The sequence below is a fragment of the Punica granatum genome, chromosome 4 (assembly GCF_007655135.1).
Source record: "Punica granatum isolate Tunisia-2019 chromosome 4, ASM765513v2, whole genome shotgun sequence".
In the NCBI taxonomy this organism is placed as follows: domain Eukaryota; kingdom Viridiplantae; phylum Streptophyta; class Magnoliopsida; order Myrtales; family Lythraceae; genus Punica; species Punica granatum.
Window position 1 is genome coordinate 9,210,809 of NC_045130.1, and position 21,973 is coordinate 9,232,781.

The 21,973-nt window shown below is 37.2% G+C and overlaps 1 protein-coding gene across 1 annotated transcript; it reads left to right on the forward strand.

Moving 5' to 3' along the window:
* The first annotated feature begins 10,515 nt into the window (after positions 1 to 10,515).
* Positions 10,516 to 16,767, forward strand: LOC116205655 (SPX domain-containing membrane protein At4g22990-like). The gene is made up of 11 exons (XM_031538287.1): positions 10,516 to 10,845; positions 11,770 to 11,826; positions 12,664 to 12,784; positions 13,252 to 13,563; positions 13,748 to 13,852; positions 13,942 to 14,396; positions 14,662 to 14,963; positions 15,297 to 15,481; positions 15,605 to 15,795; positions 15,886 to 16,019; positions 16,326 to 16,767. Exons 2-11 carry the CDS (start codon positions 11,774 to 11,776, stop codon positions 16,562 to 16,564), a joined length of 2,097 nt encoding a protein of 698 aa, XP_031394147.1. The 5' UTR covers positions 10,516 to 10,845; positions 11,770 to 11,773; the 3' UTR covers positions 16,565 to 16,767.
* Positions 16,768 to 21,973: the final 5,206 nt, after the last annotated feature.

Consider the following 21,973-nt stretch of genomic DNA (forward strand, 5'->3'; position numbering starts at 1 on the left):
TATACAGTTGAATCGATCATCAATCCTTTGACTTCAGAGTTATGCTGAAGCTGTGTTGCCGGTGGAAAAAAGATGTTGAGGTAGGAAGATCATCATCCTTAGATTTCCGTGGATCAGAATTCAGAACAGAAACCAAACATATGACCAGAAAATGGGAAGCAGGAGGCATGGTGAGGGGATGAGTTCCCTCGGCTGGGCCTGTCTTTGGGCCTCATTTGTATCAAACTACCTCAGATTCATGCAGAAAGATCGAACGCGAGTTGGTGCTTTCTTTGGTCCTCGGAATATCTACATCGATCAACAAAGTAAGTCATCTATATCGAGCTTATTATATATGCATAGGAATTATCCAACGTGAAAGATTGATTTTTCTAATTCCACATGCGAAGTAGTACCAATAGTATTGAGCCCGCCCGATAAGGCAGAGGAAAGGATAAGCAAAAGCCCTTTTGTCCCCAAACTGTCCGACCAATCATATCTGTTTCATGTCTTAATCTGGTATATCATTATTACTCGAAGAATTTATTAATGATCAATGATGTCCTTTTGGACTCCTATCGTGTGATGTGAACACCCACCCTATATTTATCATCGACCACATAATTTATTAACCAATCTGTCACTTTTCGATACCTTTCATCACGTATTTTTTATAGAATGTATTACGGGTTATAGTATCTATGTAATATAATTGTAGGATATTCTCAATATTAGACAGTTAGGGATATTACTGTATCTAGGGATTTAGTCCATATTTTCTCGATACTTTCTGTTTTATACGATCAGCTCATTTGTTGATTATTATTCAAAGTTGAAACGTCTTTATGACGAGCTCGAGAATTTTCTCGAGACTCCTCCTTGCAATTGTGGATCTGCTGCAGCATTGACAGGGCAGAGGAAGAAGGAGAAGGTGTATCAGCTTCTCCTAGGTCTCAACCCCGAGTTTAGGACTGCAAGATCCAATATTTTGAGCAGGGATCCTTTGCCCACTCTGAATCAAGCCTTTGCTATGATGTCTCATGTAGAGCAGCAGCGTTTGGTTGCTCGTGGTTTTGAGGCAGGGTCTCAATCCGTGCCAGCTTGCATGGCGCAAGGAGCTGGTGGGCAATATGGCAGCCCTGCGGGATTAAGGTATCCACCAGGAGGAAGGCCAACGTGTGATTATTGTGGCAAAGAAGGCCACGTCAAGCCCCATTGCTATCAGCTGGTGGGATATCCAACGCATTGGGAGCACAACCGAGAGCAGCAGAAGAAAGGCAAAGGGAAGAAGGGAGGTTATCTATGAAACGCTGTTGGACAGCCAAACAGACTTTACCAGGAGTCCAACAGAGGCCGACAGCTAACTCGGCTCAGGCCTCCAACAGTGGCACCAGCCGTGGATTTGCACTAAATCGTCTATCAGATGCAGAGGTTCAGCGCCTTTTGGACATTGTCAGACAAGATGGAGATTGCCGTATGTAGGATATTCTCGATATTAGGCAGTTAAGGATATTGCCGTATATAGGGATTTAGTCCATATTTTCTCGATACTTTCTGTTTCATGCAATCCTGTATATATGTAACGCTATTACAACAATGAAGGTTAAGCAATTCAGCTCATCTGTTTCTCGACAGGATGTTTTATGTTTTCGGTACTAGTAGCTCTTACAAGGTGTATATACAACACGTAAAATTTAACGGGCTATTCTCTTGTCTCTTCTATTGAGATTGTGGCATATGCTCATACTTTTCAGCTGGAGTAAAGAAAATAGTTGGATGAATACATACATTGCGTCAAGTTGATCCAAAGTTATTGAATCGTAATGTTGAATTAAGAATTGGGTTATTATATGAATCTTTGGCTCAACATGAAATTAATCACGTCTATTGGATCCTTTGCTAGTGTCTTTTTTTTACCCATTATGTTGCACTCATGATTTTTTTGTAATGTAAATGAAAGTCACATCTGTGAGACTTTTTAATCTCTTAACATATGGGGCCAAGCGTGCTTTTAATGATGTCCAAAAGAAAGTGAAAACCAAAATTGTTCTATATGGACTATTATCATAGATTAATCAAAATGCAATCATATGAATAGCCCTAAAAGTAAAAAAAGCTTGACCAATGCTTTTCCTTTCTTTCATGGTTTCTGGAGGATGATCTCAACGTCCTTTTCTTCGTCCTACTCCTCCCCACTTTTGCTGGCAAAAGCAATCGATTAAGATATTTGAATGGAAAAATAATTGTTTATATTTACAGAAAACTTTGGGAGATCAATTCGTTTTTTTTTTCTGTACAAAGAATTACATTTATGTAGTATAAAAAATAGAAAGTTGAATAAAAAATCGATGCCAATCGAACCTAAAATATTTTTGCTACTAAAAGAGGACACGTGTCACTGTATAAGACTTCAATTCTCATATTAATTCATTTTTAGTAATAAGGGTGTGTAATGAATTTTAAGTACAAACTAATATTTCCTTAGATCAATCTATTAAGATCATTTAAGTTGGGCTTAGTTCCCCTCTAACAGTTTATTAATAAGATTCAAATCTAAGATTTCGAGAAATGAAGTAAACTCATTCCTGATCCAGCATGTTATTGGAGCACATAATTTATCTATCCCTATATCTGAAGCATGGATCTGAATGCCAATCACAGTCTAACATGAAAAGAATCGAATAAGCATGAGCCAGAATCCGGATCATAATTTACACACATCATCTATGTTTTGATATACCATTCAGTCTTTTAGTACAATGCCATGCCACAAATTTTTCTTCCTAATTTGAAGAGGAAGCCCACATGAAGCCAACGCTTGGCCGCTACCACTTCACATTATATAGATCTATTAGAAGATCGTTTGGGAGTGCGGTGAGATATTTCATAATCAATTTTTCTTATAAGTTTAAGTAGATTTGATATTTGGTGAGAGTTTTTGACACCACGGTTCATTCCAAAATTGCGGTTGCAAACGTAATTTTTCTAAGCAGGTTAATATGTGTTTATGAAATCTGTTTCTATTTATTTTGTTTCAAGTATTAATAATGTTCTTTTTTACTTTCAATAATTTTAAATTATTTTCTTCCAAATTCTTTAACTTATATTAAAATCTGCACTTATTTATCATCAATTTTATTTCAGAACTTCTTCATCAGCGACAACACTTCCAAACCTAGCCTAGGTCTCTTACCTTTGTCTCTAAGCCCTTTAATGTTTATTTTTTTAATCGCTTTAGATATTATCTGAAATTAATTATTACTTGAGTACCTTGTCTTGACCACGAAATTTCTTGATAATCAAATATTGTAATTATAAATTTGATCATGAAAACATTAAAATTCAATATTTTCCAAAAACTGAATTTTGACTATAAATATAATTATTATTCCTTCCGAAATTGTTTTGATGATTATTCCTGAAGAGGGCCTGACAGTACCGAATTGAAAATTGTCGATAACTGATCAACTTGCATAAGCTCTATACTACCATGAAAAAAAAAATCTATATGATCTGGAGAGTTCACCTTATCTATGTATGCTGAGTTCGAATCTTGCCCATTACAAAATGACAGCACAAGATTGGTACACATATATATTACAATATATATCTTAGTCAATGTTGTACGGATTATTATATTGACTATCATTGAGCACTTCTATTTTCTCACATGGCAAAATTATTAGGAGTGGGTCGTATCACTATCTCACGACAACGGTTTTCCAAATTATTTATAAATATTTTTTCATTAAGTGGCTGGAAAAACAATGAAATGACGTTTACTCTTATAGTCTTATTTATAATATAAATTGTGAACCGTCAAACTGATCTATTTTCCGCATCTCACACTGTAAAGCGGATTTTGTTAATTGAAAATAAATAAGCAAATTAAAAACATATAGTGGAATTGTTAATTGAAAATAAATGAGCAATTTTTTTACAAACACACGCTCAAATATTTATTATATATATATTTAGTGCAAAAAATAAAAATTAGTGAAAACTTAGACTTGAATTTGCTAAATTGTACAATTTATGACGAAACGTAACTTTCATTAACTTTTTCGTTATATATGTATATATATATCTATATATATTTAGAATTTCAGAAAATATATGATTAATTTAGAAAATAAGAATGATTCTATAAAATTAAAAAGATGAATGATTAATTTAGACCCCATGCCGTTGGTTCTCCCCTCGCTCTTTCTGTTCAGTCTCGCCCATTCTTAAGTGATCGAAAGTGTGGTGATCGTTCCATGGAATCTTCCGTGCACACGTCACTCTACACGGCTAATATTAATACAGGTGGCATCGCGCCAGTTGTCCAACGTGGCTGGGAACAGTCGAAGCCCTCATCCCTTCGGAGGGGACATCAAGCAGAAGCGAAGGGTCGGATAAGAGAGAAAAAAAAACATATATTATGTGTATTATAAGTATGTATATATATATATATATATGTTATTATTATAATTAGGAAGACAGGGACAACCATTGCACTATAGATAAACTCAAGAATCTGTTTGGCCTCTCGACAGCCTCTGCTGGCCCACTCCCACTTGTGTGGTCAATATACGTACCACGCCAACTTCTGTCCGTTAGTTGCCGAGCCTGTCTCTCTCTCACTCGCTCTGCCTCTCAGCTTTCGATGAGTATAGGACAATTGAAGTAACAATTGCTTGAATAATAAGTCTGATGATCCGACATAAGTCGATCTAACGGGTTGCAGACATAAGGATCTGTTCCTTGAAAGAATTGGATAAATTTCCTTCGAATTAGTTAGTGTGAGCTTCTAACAAGTTGAGTGATGCATGTCATTTTGTTTGAGATTATTTGGTCCCCTCTCCTCACGTACAATGTACCATTGAAGGCAGTAAGTCTCTAACATCTCGCGGGTCCCGGTAGTGGGTCACACCTTAAACGGCGCTCCTCTCACGGTTCCCAATGTCTCAATGGTGCCGGCTTATCCATGTCAACCACCGTTGGTACTCCCTGGGGCTAACGGCTCCAGGAGGTCGTGTTGGTTGGCGAATTGGAGGTTGTGATGGTTGGCGTCCCCGGAAATCGTAGCGGCCCTCCTCCTTCTCCTCTTCATTTCCGGCTCCTCGATAGCAGTGTGTAGAGGGGTCACCCAATGGAGCAGCCCCCCGCTCCCCGCCGTGGCCATGCTGCCTCCACCTTTGAGCAGACCTGCTGCGGAGCAAGCTGCCACAAATTTGAGCTCGACCCGACTGAACCCCAATTGACTTGGCTGGACCACCCCGTCGGCCCCTACTCGACTAGGCCTATCCCTTGGCGATCTTCACTGTCTAACTGCCTCCCTCATCTTCTCCATGTTTGGATGTCGACTATCGTTGTCGGTACCTCTGACGATAATAAAAATGGGGCGACTTCTTCATCTTGAGCTTACCGCTCTACCATCAATGCCTCTCCCCCCTTTGCATTAAGGAATTGTTCCCTCAATTAGTCTTAGACCACTACTACTTTTATTTCGCTCTTGTGATCGAACTACTTTTGTTTCTGGTGTGTTAGCTTAGGGCATCTCGAGCCTACCCCGTTTGCTTTTGTCTGTCTTGTTGTAGAGTGGAGTGGCAAAGGCGAGTTTGTTTGGCAACCTGGCATCTTCCTCAGCATGATCACTGGTTTGCACCAACCGACACTACTAATGTTTGACCACTGTCATGGTCACTGGTTTGAACCGATCGAGGCTTCTTCTTAGGGATTTGGTTTGACCTGTCGGCTTAGTCAAATGCTTTCCTTTGGTCGCCGAATTGGTCGACAGCTTGGTGTCTCCCCCGACTTGCCGGTTGGTTGACAACCCTCCCCTGCCTTGGCTTTAATTCTACCAATCAGTACTATTTTGTGAAGGGTTCCTGGCACACAATATAGCTTAAGACAACCCTCCTTTGCACTGATATTGAGGCCTCTAAGGAATCCCGATAACAAATGGCTAAGTTTTATATGGATATATGGCTTGAGGACCTTTCCCTGGTTTACTGAGGTCCATGTGTGACGGTAGAGGGTTTTGATCGAAATCTTGGATATCTACTATCTTGCTTTTCATCTCAGTTTATTCTATGTAGTATGTTTAGGAGAATCTGATTGATTCTTGATATTGTAATATTCGTTTCTTGAACATTTTCACTTTATACTCTTATCATGTAATTTTTACACGTTATAAATGAATCTCAAGGTTCATGAGAAAAAAGAAAATGATAACCCCTGTCCTGACTAGGCCAAGTTTATGCCACGATGAGATCCCGATCCCTTTTTTGTTTGGTAAAAGATCTTGATGCGCGTGTTTAGATTATTACATATTGGGAGGAGGTCTATTTAGCCAAATAATTGAATAGTCTAATTTTCAAATGATTGAAGGAAGGTCTCTTTATTTCATAGGCCCATGGAAATAGAAAGACGTTATCATAACGAGCACATAGAATTTATCATACCATTTTCGTTCGCTTTAAAATTTTCGGTGAGCTTTGGACGACTCTCTCTCTCTCTCTCTTTTTTGGCAAAAGGGGTCGGGGCGATCAACAGCAAAACCCGTAGAATGTAAACATATGGACCCGAATCTTGCGGCAGAACATTAGATTTGAGCCATAGCTACCCTAAGGCCCGAGGGATTAGGCTCATCACTGGGACCCCAATAAGGTTTCAGAGGATCACCACCAATCTACAAGTCTATAGTTAGATTACTATTATTGCAAGCGGATTTGAAAACAAATAGGGAGACCTTCCACACATTACTTGCTTCCGAGTCTTCTACCTAGTGCTTGAAATACTGGCGCGTTACCATTTGAGTTACACCTCATTGGTTTTGGACTGCTTGACTTAATTTGAGATAACAAATATAATGCGCATGATCATCGAACCATGAACAACACCGCGGTGAAGATCGGTATAATTTGATGCTAAGAAAGATTTAAAAAATAAAAGTACCAAAGATCAGTTTTTTCTTAATCGTTTGTTAGTGTTCTATTATAGAACTGGGCAATATTCCATATGTTACACTGAAAATTTAATACAAATATAAGATCGAATTGTATTTAAAAAGTTAAAAAATTAAACAATTAATAGCGAGAAATTAATATATTATTTTATACCGTAATTAGGATGAAAGATTTAACTTTGAAAAATGTTTATTTAAAATATATGGTACTTTCTTTATGAAAAAGTATATATATGGTACTTAATTTAGATATATGAATAATAGAAGATGATTGTATATCATAAATTAAGAAATAATCTTTCCAATAAATATAATTTGAATTCAAGATAATAAATTGCATTCCATGTAATTGAACCTATAAAGATAATGGAATTGATATAGCTGAACATTGAACACGCATATATGCAATTACATTATGCAGTAACGTTTTCGTACGCACATCGAGCGTGACATATTGAGAGAAAGTAGCAGGTAGGATAGGGGTCTGAAAGGATGGAAAATTTTTCTTTTTCAATATAAACACTAATATTCGAAAGTTCAATTGGATCTCGACTAATTTAGTCGAGTCGAGTTAATCCACTAAGGAGTAAAACTCTCACAACGTGAATTTTCTGCATTTACAAGGACTCGAATATGAGATCTTATTTAAACGAAATAAGCGTCGAACTGTTTGAACAAATCCATGTTAGTATATGAAATTTTTTTAAGACGAAGAGTTAGTTGACAACCTTATTTTTATTATAATTAATTTTTTTTATGATAGTTATACTTTTAGTATAGAGATAATTGAATCATAGAATGGTAAGAAAGAATATACGAATAATGTGGATTAAAATTGAAAATGATTCGTTCAACTTGATCCAACTAAAGACAATCATTTTGGAGGGTTTGCTAATCTAACTTAGACAGCACATCCACCTCGCACTCTTCAACTTCAAATATTATGATTGATTTGCAAACAACTGAAATTTATAAAAATCATCAATTACAATATATAGAGGTCGGGAAGCGCAGTGAGGAAGCGCCATACGACTTTTTCCCTTACACCCTCAGCTCGGCTGACACTTCAATTGTTCGGTCATAATGGCAAAAGTGATTATTATATTAAAAAATGAAATAAATTTCTAGATTCGCGAATAAATATTAAAATAGTTGCATGAGAAAGTATTAAACTTTTTCAATGTCAAATAATTGTTTAAAACAATTCTCAAAAAAGATTTTCTGGATGAATTGAAAACTCTGTCCATAAATGTGGACTCCATTAATATATATATATATATATATATATATAAATTTATTTATTTTTACATTTGTGAATGCACGGTCAGCACCTAGTTTAATATGAAATTATCAGACTGGGCCAAGCACCATTGTTAGCTTACAAAGCAGACAAGTCCATGTGATGCTTATAAAGCATGTGGTACGATGTGGTTGGCAAATTGTGTTGTCATTTGTTGGACGTTAATTATGTCTAATACTACAGAGATTTGAAACCTTTTGTAAGCCCATTATGTTCCAAACAAATAAATGTTCAAGTAGGGATTTTTCTGTGTATGTGCTAAAAAATGATAGTAGTTTATCAATTCCTTAATTATTTATGAAGTATACAACTAAGGCAATTTATATTTTCTTTATTTATATGCGAGAGCCTGTCAATTAGAACAAGTCTAATGGAAGTATCCGTCCTATTTCGGAATCATCAGCGAAATGAGACTCATCTCGTTACCTCCATTAGAATACCGATTGCAGCCGATTGCATTTTTAGCGAGGTCAATGGCGCGGCGTTACGTGAACCACAACGGGCCCACTCAACTTGCTGCTGTAGGCCCGCCCTTTTTTAAGCTAAAAAAGAAAGTGTCGATGTTCTTTTGGGTAAGTTTAGTTTTTTTTTTTATAATTATCACGGTTGTGTAAACGAAAAATCTTTTTTTCTTATTTTTTTCACCCAATTTATTTAAAAAAGAATTATTTTCAATAAAAATAATTTGTAAATTTAAAATACTATATTTTTATCTAACACTAAATAATGTCCTAATTTTATTTTACTTAAATTTAATTTTCAATAAAAAAATATACTAAAAATTTTAATATTATATATTAATGGAAACCAAAAATAAATTTGCTTTTGTAAATATAATATTCATTATGTTTAATGAATATATTATTTTTTAACCTGAAAAAAATCATGTGGAATTACAATTGGGACCAATTCGCATGAGGTGGTGCCTACATAGCACTGAAGCAGGTCCTTCCAAAAATGGGACCTTGTCCGTCTTCATTGGACATACTAGCAATTAGCAAGATTTTGTGGTCAATAGGCCTCACTTATCTATTTTTCCCCTTTTCCAAACAGTTCACTGGAAAAAAAAAAAAAGAAGAGATAAACATATAGCCGCAGAATGACCTCACACACTCTCTCTCTCTCTCTCTTATTCTTTCTTTCTAGCATGACTTTTAAATATTTTGGCACAAGAGCATATCCATGTGTAGTTTGTCATGTACTCAATTAATGACGTGAGTCATAGGTTTTGACACATCCGAGAAAAATGAACACGGTCTTAGGGCGTCTTCTTGAAGCAAACCGGCATAAATAAGTCCTCTTTCATCTGTTGCTCACCCTGGCGGGATCACGATCCTTTGTTTAGGTCACAACTATCGTATTCCAGAGTAGTCTAGTGGTTATCAAGTTCTGCGCCGTGGGGGTACCGATAACTCTCACCACATTCTTGATCGGACCATAAATCTTGGTCCCCTCATCGTAAGTTCAAACTCATCCATGGGTCCGTGATTCAAATCATTTATAACGTTGTTCTGCTCTCTGGCACTGTGTGTCCTTATCATAGGATCACTTTATTCTGCCAACCGTGATCTGTGCAAAATCCCTGGCCATGTCTTCTGCTTTTTTCTGACTGGCCCCTTTCTGAATCCATCTGCTTGTCTCACATTACGTTGGCATCATCTTCTTCTTCCCTTCCCTTCCCTTCTTTTTTATAGGTTTTTCAAATCTTTTTCCCTATCCCATATTACAAATTTACTTATATACGTGATTCTATTAATTTTACTTGTTGAAATTAATTCACGCTCAGACATTAGGTTGATCATGATAACGATGTAATTTTAATGAGTTTCGAATCCCCATATTGCATGTAAAATTTACCTATCATAAATTTTAATTTATCATCGATCTATATATTGGTGAAAACTTCAAATGATCCTACCTCACAAAATATGCAATGAGTATTGAGTAAGAAGAACATAGAAGGTTTAAAATAGTTATTATCTGACTACTTGACCATTCAGGGGGCCCAACGAGCCATAGATCAATATAAGGATCACCTCAAAGTGCTGACATAAGGGCTCCAGTGGATTTTGATAGCTGGATAAATTACCATTTAATTTATCTTTTGTATGAATATAAATATATTGTTGAATTTGGTAATCTAATGATGAGCAGGTTCGTACTCCCCGCGGCCTCGAGCTTGTACTGCACCTGCACCTATGAAAGCGAACCAGCAATCTCAGCCAAGCCTCCCTCCAATTTTTGCGAACCAAAAATTTTCATAAATTACAATAAAAACATATTTTTTTCTCCATTTTCATCAAATGAAACAGAAAATCACACCGGGAGAGAGAGAGAGAGAGGAGAGTGAATTCTCGCTTGAACGAAGGGATCCGCTTTCTCTGCCAACTCGAATCTCACCGTCTCTCTCGTCCCTCTCCGTCCGTCGTCGATCCATCGGACGGCATCCTCCTCTCCTCTCTCATCCTTCTCGTTCGTTCAGCTATTCCTCGTAGCTTCATGCTGGCGAAGCTTTTCTCTTTAAGCTGCTCGTTCATGGTCGTCTGACAGCTGAAGCTCCCTCCTATTGAAAGTCTAGGATCACCGGTGGACCGAGCTCCCTCGACTTTCAGCGGTAACGTTATGTTTCATGCATTCCGCTGCTCATGAAAGCTATATTATCACCTGTGTAGAGTTTTATCTTGCTCCGTTCGGTTGATCGGGGAGGGGGAGCCAGAGTAACCGGAATTTGAATCAGATAGGAGAGGAGAGGAGTAGCGGAATGTGTAATCGCTGTTTCTGTTCGTTGCTCGATTTGTTCGAGCTCGTTTCCGTTTTCTCTCGGCTCATGTTCCTCTGCAACCAAACAGAGCATCGAGGTGGTCTTGTTGCTTTAGTGTGGTTTTGCTTGCTCTTGCTGTTTGGTTCAGCTTCTCGGTCGAGTTCATCGTTTGCGATTACGTCTGTAGAAGTACATAGTGGAAGGTCTCAGCTTGGCGATGACTGGATTTGGTTAATGAGCTTGAATGATTCCTCTGCTCGTGTCTTTGTGCATATCGATGTTACTATTAGGCCGCAGCTTCCTATTCGTTAAAAGTTAATCCAGTCATAGCCACTTAACTTGATGATGACATCCTTCTGCAACACAGAAATCTGACTCTTTGATGGCTGGACGGAACTTTCGCATCTCGCACCCCTCTATTCGTTGCTTGGATGTGGAAAGATAATTTAATTAGTGAAAATAAAGAAAAGCAAAACCAAAAGTAGATCTGGGAAAGGAGCTTGATAGTCCAGCCCAAGTAAAGGGACAATTCTGGGGTCAAAGAGTAGCTACATGTTCTGGGCTACTTTGACCGAAGTGCATCACATGGAATTTTGATTTCGTGGATGCAAGATGGGGGTTGATGCGAAGGGGAAATATCACGTCATCTCAGCCATATGGATGCCGATTGTGCATTATCTTTTACTTCTTTTGCTGTTAATTTTTTTCCGTCTGTAGACAAGCGATGCCTCATGAACTCTTTTTGCTCATTGACTTGAACTTTATTCCTTGTTGCAGAAAGATGGTTGCTTTTGGCAAAAAGTTGAAGGAAAGGCAAATTCAAGAATGGCAAGGGTATGTTGGATCTGTCCATTGCATTTTTTTTTATTCTCTTTAAGTGTATAAGTGGCAAAGGTATGTTGAATCTGTGCATTGCATTTTTTTTTCCTTTTCTTTTGAAGTGTATTTGTGCTCTCTTTGAAGTGTGATCTGCTGCTGATAGTGCCTACTGCACAAGTATGTAATTCTCAAAAAGTGTTGATTGACAAGGTTTGCATCTGTGGTGATTTGTTAGTACGATAAATGGAAAATCTATACGACATATCAGGGAAAGAAAGAATAGAAAAGAAATGGGAATCCAGTTTCAGAGTATCATGTTATTAGATTCCAATCTCTTGTAGCTTTGTCATACCAAATGGACCATTAGTTTTAATCTGTCTTAGGAAAGAGATTCATGCTCTGATTTCATTATTACCATGTACGACATTGAACACCACCAATTTTTCTGAAATGTTTTGAATAGTTTTCCAAATTATGAAGGTCATATATGTCTGATTCTATTTAATAGAATGTCTTTGATATTGGTAGTGATGGCTAGTGATTGATATTGATACACTCAAGCTACGATGAGCCTCTATGAAATACTCTTGATCTGATTAGGGAGTATGAGATCTACCATGGTGTGCTGGGAAAAAGCTATTATTTAAAACCAATTACTACTGTCTGTAGTTCCTATGAATGTCTGGGTGATTTCAGTCCTTTGGGTGCTCTCTTTTGTCTGGAATAATTGTACGTTGGCAATGCATGCTTGATGGACGCAATCTCACCGTTAACACTATAATTGCTATTGAACAATTATTTTTTGCAAAAGATCAATTTCCTAGCTCATTTATATTTCACAAACTCTGACAGATATTACATCAACTATAAATTGATGAAGAAGAAAGTAAGACAATATGCAGAACAAATTGGAGTTGGATCTGAAGAGAGGCGACATGTTCTCAAGGATTTTTCGAGAATGCTGGATAACCAGGTACAATTCTCTACCTTAAATACAGTTCATGAAGTAATCTCTATATATAAACATAATAAAAAAGGTCCAAGCTGGCCTCTCACGCTACTGCATTTGTTAAAACCTAAACTGAGCTCTCTCGCTGTCACATTATCATTTATACTAAGGAAGCTTTTATATATTTATTATTAAGGAAATATTCATAATATTTTCTTATTTAATTATTGAGGAAGTAATTTGCATGTATGTCTTATCTCGAAATTATTAGGTAATGTGAAAAATTCGAAATATGCACAATGTAGTATATTTACTAATTTGAGGATGAGAATGAAATAGTTAATATATTGTGTTTCCTATTATGTTTTTATTAACTCATAGTATAAAATCTGTTAATTGTCATATACACTACTACAAATTCCGTATATATTATCTCGTTTATTCATTGGCTAAGAGATGCTTATATGATACTTTATTTTGGTTAACATCAGATTGAGAAGATTGTTCTGTTCCTTTTGGAACAACAAGGCCTCCTTGCAAGCAGGATAGCCAAGCTTGGAGAGTGGCAAGAAGCGCTTCAGCAACAGCCTGATATTTCTCAGTTAGATGAACTAAGAGAAGCTTATAGAGAAGTGGGGCGGGACCTCCTGAAGCTTCTCTATTTCGTGGAGTTGAATGCAGTTGGTCTGCGGAAGATACTGAAGAAGTTTGATAAACGCTTAGGCTATAAATTTACTGACTACTATGTCAAGACTCGTGCCAATCACCCATACTCACAGCTCCAACAAGTCTTCAAGCATGTGGTAATGTGATGAGCTCCCCATAATCTCTAGGGTGCTTCTTTATCGGTATTTTATCATGCTTTTTGTTTGATCAGACAAACTGCTGAGTATTTCATAGGGCTACATAAAACAGAGGACAGACTCTCAAATGCATAGTTGTCTATCAGCGCAGAAAAATTTTCTGACCAGTTTCATGAACTTACAGGGGTTAGGGGCTGTTGTTGGAGCACTCTCTCGCAACCTTGTGGAATTGCAGGACCGCCAGGGAAGTTACTTATCAATATATGACCAGCCTGCTCTTCCTCTCCAGGTTTGTCTTCCGTCAGCTTTATATTTCATCAACATCATCTCAGGTTTTTTTTTTTTTCTTAAGTTATAATCACTAGATTTTGTCTGCAGGATCCAATCATTATAACAATCAAATCAGCCATAGATAGGTTGACTTACTCAACGAACTTCCTTCGTTTCATGGCACAACATGCACTCATCATGCAAGATGAGCTACCGTCACCTATTGATGATCAAGTTGAAGATCAACAGTACCACTTTATGTCACTACTGTTAAACCTGGTCAATACATTTCTCTATATGGTCAATACGTACATCATCGTGCCCACAGCAGATGACTATGCCATGAGTCTTGGAGCTGCAGCTACAGTGTGTGGTGTTGTGATTGGAGCAATGGCCGTTGCGCAAGTCTTCTCATCAGTGTATTTTAGTGCATGGTCAAACAGATCATATTTCAGGCCTCTTGTGTTTAGCAGTATCGTTCTATTCGCAGGAAATGCCATGTATGCTCTGGCATATGATTTCAACTCGATAGCAATCCTTCTGATAGGCCGTCTCTTCTGTGGGTAAGTGTACCTATTGCTTTTAGCTGTTTGTTGGATTGCATGTAGTACAGTTTTTGCACACTAGTTTTGCAAACCAAATTGGACCAGCAACCATAGCTGGTCGAGTTTGAACAAATAGAAAATGCACTTGAACCCATTTAACTAGATATTTTTTCGCAAGACCTGATGTCTGTGACCGGCTTGTTTGTTATTTCTTCCTTAGAAAGTGGAATCTTTTAGTCACATCATCTTCTTGGTTGACAAGTTTGCTCATGCTTACTCACAGATTGGGTTCTGCCAGAGCCGTTAATAGACGGTATATTAGCGACTGTGTGCCTATAAAAGTCCGTATGCAGGCATCGGCAGGTTTTGTTAGTGCCAGTGCTCTTGGGATGGCCTGTGGTCCCGCTCTCGCTGGCTTACTTCAGTATAAATTTACATTTTTCAATCTTACATTCAATGAAGTGACTTTGCCTGGATGGGTAATGGCTGGAGCATGGCTCGTATACTTGGTATGGCTTTGGGTCTCGTTCAAAGAACCTTCTCGTGAGAGTGAGGAAAAGCTCTACTCGACGGAGCCTAAAGTTGGTATGTTAGTTGCATAGAAACTTCTTGCTTCTCATCCTCTTTTGCAGTGGTTTCAAAAGATTCAGTTTTAATTTGAATCATGGCCTTTAAATTTGGTTTAAGGTTATATGTGATTGAAAAAATACTATCTCAATTTAACAGTTCTATTAGTTGCTAGTGTATTGAGACTTTTATGAGGAACATCTCATGAGAATATATATTCATCCTGTTGGGCTGGACACTTAATATATGAATGAGGATGCTTATGAATTGGAGTCACTAGCCTTCTATTCTCTCATGTAAAACTTTATTGTTTCTACTTATGTATTCTGTTGTGTCAATTGTTTTCTGCAGAATCATCAGAAAATGATTCCCTGGAGAATGGCTTTAAACAACCGCTTCTAATTAGCTCGGAGAAGAAGCAACATGAAGAAGATGGTGATCAAGAGGGCGATGGAAGTGAAGAAGGCCCTGAGGATTCTCGACTACCTGCCACTTCAATTGCATCAGCATATAGGTTACTGACGCCTTCTGTAAAGGTTTGACATCCTGGAATCTAACTAAAAACACTGTCTATATTGTGAAATTTGCTGTCATGGTTATTCTCATTCAATCATACAGCCGCTCATTTTTACACCGAGGCCTCTTTGCTATCTGATCAGGTCCAGTTGCTGATATACTTCATGCTCAAATATGCAATGGAGATTTTACTCTCGGAATCGAGTGTCATTACCTCGTATTATTTTAGGTGGTCTACAAGTTCAGTGGCTGTTTTCCTTGCATGCCTTGGCCTCACAGTTCTTCCAGTAAATGTCGTAGTGGGGAGCTACATTAGCAACATGTTCGAGGACAGGTATTCGTCAACTTTCATGGCAGAAAATTTTCCTTTCTCCTTCAAGTCTGCTTACTCAGGCCTGAAGATATTCTATAATCTGAATTGCAGGCAAATCTTACTTGCATCGGAAATTGTGGTCCTCATAGGCATTATCTTCAGCTTCCACTTATTTGTGCCATACTCGGTTCCGCAGTATGTCATCTCCGGACTCATTATGTTTGTATCTGCTGAAGTTCTTGAAGGTACATTTTTCTCACGCTGACTTCCGTTCTTATTTTTGATCCGTCAATTGATATATGGAAACTGTAACAATATAAAGGAGAGAGGTTTTCTCCACCCGATGAAACGATTCAAAATTAGGATGGGATCCTTGATTAGACCAGATAAATCTTAAAAGATTCTTCCTGTTTCAGTAGCTGATGTGCAATAAATGCATCTCCCCTGAATTCTTAACAGCTGCGGACTCGAGAGAGCTGAATCGCCAATATTAACACCTGATAATTTTTGCTGTATCATATGTTTTGACGTACCTTTCATCACATTTCCAGGTGTCAACTTATCGTTGCTCTCGCGGGTGATGTCTTCGAGGCTTTCACGGGGGACCTACAATGGGGGATTACTCTCAACGGAAGCCGGGACAATTGCTCGGGTGATTGCAGATGCCACAATCACACTTGCCGGGTACTTGGGTGAGAGTCGGCTTTTGAATGTTACCCTCCTTCCGTCACTATTCATTTGCGTGTCCTCCATCCTCGCCACTCTCTACACCTACAACTCCCTCTACTAGTTCTTCATCTTCTTCTCCTATTGTCTTTTCATGTAGTACTTTTCCATGTATAGATATCACTGCAATGTAATAAACCGTGCTCAATCAACAAGCATCGTCTTCTCTATCAGACTTTATGGATCTTCAGAGCCACAGTGCCTGCAGCAGGTTACTGATTCTTGATCGGTTGTGGGAAATCTGTGGGTTCAGGTTTTCCTTAATCAGCCCGTTGATTGATTTAGCTATAGGGATGAAACAGAGCTGTTCTGTTCCGGCTTTCTGATCGATTTGGATATGTATCCGTTAATCTAAAGTACCTCTCTAAAAAACCAACAGCGAATAGGAATTCATGTTCCTCCGGGACACTCAGGCCGGTACTTGGGAATGGGGAATTCATCCGTTCATTGCATGGACGACTCATGAGGGCCATGTCATGCACGTAAGATCCTATCCAAGTTGAAGCTGTTAATTCAATGAGAACTGATGCCTCTTGGACGGTTGATGGTATGAAAGGTCCATTTTCCCTTCTTTAATATGTATGCAAGGAAATTCTCCAACCTGAATTTACGCCGTCATCGCGGATTGGAGTACAGAAACGTTGGATCAGATCCGCTGCCAAGGAACAAACGTAAGTTGTAGCGGTAAATATTATTGCATGGCCGAAAAGGTGGGTGTCTTGCTTTTCTCACTTTCAAGAGCTCAGTGGGGTCATGGATGAAATCAATAAAGAGGAATATTTGAGCGGCCATTCACCGAAAAAAAAAATTGAGTGGTCAAAAGAGAATCTGTGTCTATACCTATATATCTATCTATATCAGTATAAATCTGTATCTATATCTATATAAATAATAAAAGCTGAGACGTTACCACATAAGAAGTAGATAGTTTATTATTGAGTGACTTTTGAGATTCTCACAAATCATGAAGCGATAAATGAAATCTTTTAATCATGTCACGCTACTCATAGAGCTCCAAAAATTTTTAGTTATGAAAATCAAAAGGATCTCTATATAGTCTTAAAAGAACAAAATACCATTATTCATGCCGTACATGCCCTCATCATCTAATATCATAACAAGAGCTCTTATCCTGCAAGTTGTAGGAACTTCAATTTTTTTTCGAAATGCAAAAGTTCAACATCTCTACAGTAATATCATAACAAGAGCTCTTATCCTGCAAGTTGTAGGAACTTCAATTTTTTTTCGAAATGCAAAAGTTCAACATCTCTACAGTGAAGTCGGCTTTGCCCAACATATATATATATATATATATATAGACGCAAAAAGTATCGGGAAAGGCCCTGCTGAAGCTTTTCTCGACGCTTCAAAAAGCGTCGGCGTTGACATAGTTGGCCTATGTTTCCCAACGCTTTTTTGAGAGACCATCCTAGGCCGACGCTCCAAAACCATCCCAAGGCGAACGCAAAAAGTGTCGGCCAAAACCGTCCCAATGCGATGCTTGAAGCATAGGCCAAAATGGTTGGCAAAATCCATCCCTAAGCCAATGCAAAAAACGTAGGCCAAAACTATCCCTTGGTGACGTGCAAAGCGTTGGCCAAAACCATCCCTAGGCCGACGCATTTTTTTGTCAGCCCATATCATTTTCAATTAAAAAATTGACAACAGATTGTCATGAAATTGACAACAAGTTGTGAATTTGTGGACAATCTGTTGTCATAACCTAGAACCGGAATCAATGTCTCAACATCTCCAACATTGGATTTAAACAAGAAGTGTTCATTGCAAGTGAATTCAAAAGTGCAAAATATAGTGATTGCATTGTAATTGCATCATCAATTTTCACAAATTAGCCCGATAAGTGCAACACTTCCATGTTGAGCTCAAATCCAATAAACCCAAAACCAAAGCAATTACAAGAAAAGGATTATGTTCTCTCCGGCCTAATTTCAATCGCTCTTCTTCTTCTTCTTCTTCCCGTTCCTGACTGGTACTGGGATAGCGAGGAAAGTCTTGGTCTTGCTGAGGGGCATGCTTTTCTCGAGCTAGACGATGTGTGCAATCAAACAGTTGAGGAGGCTTGTGACAGTGTGTTCGACCTTTTCTTACTTGAGGATGCTTGAGCTTGAGCCAGTGAAGAACTCGAGGATTCGGGGAATCGAGGGAGATGGATGGGAGGTAGAGAAAAGAAGGAGATGGAGTGAGGTAGGCATGGAGTAGTATGAAAGGCGTAGAGCAGCACAACAGGGAGAAGCAGTGACGGCTAGGAAAGAAGGAGATGGAGGACAGGGGTGGCGGTGATGATAGAGGCAGAAGAGGAGTGGAGGATGGAGGAAGTCTAACGCGTTGATGATGGTGGGATGAAGATGGCGATGGTGATAGCGGAAATGGAAGAGGAAGGGAGATTGAGATTTATAAATTTTTTCGGGTTATGAAAATTTCAAAGGCTAAGCCGGAGTGCTGAGCAAAAAAGTTCCCGCTCAGCCTTTGAAAATTTTCTCATAAAAAAAGACAATGGCCGACGCTTTTTGAGGTGTTGGCCCAAACAACCTTAGGTCGGCACTTAAAGCGTCGGCTCATGTCAATTTTAGGTTACAACGTTGTGTCTTATGAGTTGTCGTATAGTGATGACATATTGTCATAAGGAGACAATATGTTGTCCTTTCTATTATGATGCATGGATATTAGTGGCAACATATTGTCATATGGTGACAATGTGTTGCCCAAGACCATTATGGCATACTAAATCTCAATAAATTTAACGCTAACTTATTTATTTTAGGTACTCGTTGAGATTTAATTCTATTAACATAACATGAACTAATATTCGTAGTTCGATTTGTGCTAGCTAGATGTAAGTTGGTCCCTCTACCAAGTAGGTTTGCTAGTTATAAAGTAGTGTAGTTGGTTAATCTAACTCTTGAATGTTCTAGTCAATTACATGCTTTTATGAAAGGTAATTATAGTTCGATAGGTTTATGTCTCTTTCATAAAACCTAGTTATGTGTTTCAAGGTGTATACACTCTTTTAATGGTTCAATCAATCTCTTATAATATGTGGTCATGCTTGTCGAGGAATTTTTTTGGGTTTCCAGGAAATCTAGGATGTAAGGAATTCAAAAGTTGTCTTGTATAATCGAAATGTTGACTATTATCTTGATTAGTTGTAACTTTGAGAATGGTGTGTTATGGGTTTTCCCTAAAATAGCTATATAATTGACAATTGCATTTAGATATTGGCTATAAACGAACTTAAAAGTGGATGAATGTGTATTGGAAGCTAGCTATGATGAAGACCAACGAACTGAATCATTAATAGTGCATATTAAAGCAGTACGTATCAAGTAATCGATGTAGGAGGTAGCAACGGGTGTGATTAGTCAAGTTTGGGAGAAACAAGTTTCTTAGCACTTCAGTTCCTTCTTTTTCGATTGGATTCGATTAGTTTCGTACTTTTCAAATTCATGAGGAGCAATTATTCTTTCATACAAATATAAAAGAGCACCGATGATGTCGAGTTATGCCTTAAATTATATTGATTAAAGCATACGCGTGCCAAATTTTCATATGAAAAGTGGAGAGAAGGTAATTACCAATATTAGAAAATTCATTGTTTTGGAATGATCTTTCAAAACATTACACAACATTTTGTTTCTTAGCAAAATTAAGTAAATCGGTCTTTTGATAAAGAACTACCATGAGTTTACATAATAATGATATCTTGAAAGATTTATTTCATCAACATCATCATCTATAATATCTTATGTTCCATAACAACAGAATTTCATAAGTAGACAACAAGTTTTCCTCTCTATTATGAGCCACAAAAACTGGTGACAATAAATTATTATAAGGTGACAACGTGTTACCTCTCACACTTTTGCACATTGGCAATGTATTTGACAACATCCAGTAGTAAAATGACAATATGTTGATAAAAATTTTGAAACTTTCAATTGAATGGAAATTTCCCCCCTCATTTTTTTAAGAAAACAAAGGCCGGCATTTGAAAAGTGTCGATAATGATCAACAAATGTCGGCCTGGGCCCTTCTAAGGCGACGTTTTCTGTCGCGTCGGCTAAAACTCCAAAAGCATTAGCATAGGATTAACAAAAGCCAACGTTTTTGAAAATGTTGGTTAAAGATGGTAAATCCCGAAGTTTTGAGAAGCATCAAGATCCGTTAATTTCGACAATTTCTGTCAACGCTTTCTATTGCGTCGGGATCAAAACGTCGCCAAAGCCATAATCTGTGCATGTAAAAGAGTAACTAATATATTTTACTAAAATATGATTAATAAGAGAAATTTTAATCAAATATGCTATCACGAAATAAAATATTTAAACAATTAATTTTTGAGGGATGGAACACTACTAAAGTGGCACGGGCGAATCTCTTAATGTGGCCATAGACGAACCTTTACTAAGGAGGCAACTGACATTTTATGTTACTTATAAGACTATTATGAATATGATCACCAGTCTTTTCAATATGTTTAATGATGCTCGGGCTAGAATTATCTAGTAATAAATAAAAGAGCTGTGGGGTCAGTTTTCATCCTTTATATTCGAGTGGAAATGTAGAGCAGCTATTGCAAAGACTAGGGAGGAAGTAATTATATAGTGATCGACCTACTATTATTGTTATAATTATTGTTATAATTATTATTTTTATGGGACCAGACATTAATTCTTGTCTGGACGTCTACTTACTTCCATCGACGACGACATTTTTTTAATGGGTTTTGAACTACTACATTTTAGGTAAAACCTGTTTATATAAGGTATAACTAGATGAAAATCAGTGTATTGAGCGAAATTTTTTATAAATAGTAATGCAATAATTATAAAAAAAATTAATTAACTTGTACAAAATAAATATCCTAATTACACCTGTAAAGAAAATTGAAAGAGTGTCAAATTTTCTAATGAAATATATAAGTAAAAGAATTGGATCATCTCTTGTATAAAAAGCCATCTCATTTTGTGGCTATGATAGGATCTTCCGCCACTGGTATTGGAGTAGGATTTGGGGAGCTCCGAACAAATAGTGAAGAAAGAGAAGAAATATTCGTAAATCAAGAATCAATGGATTGTTACTTGTTGAAGAACTTGATCGGTATAAAATACATATATATAGTCAATTGAAGAAATATCTACGTTTAATAAAAAAATATGCATACACTATTATATATTTTTATTGTAATTCTTTTACCATTTATATGCAAAGAAAAATAATTAAAAAATATATCAAGTATAAAAATTTCCTATAATTAAGTCCAAATAAGAAATTTGATATATTCTACTGAATATATTATTTACATAAATTAAACATATGATGTGCTTATATATGATACAAACGGAATATATTTTGTTACATACGCAAAAGGAATCAATATATATTGAGAAAGATCATAAGGTTTCAATAACGAAATCAATATATGCATATATATAATACAAATAGACTATATTGT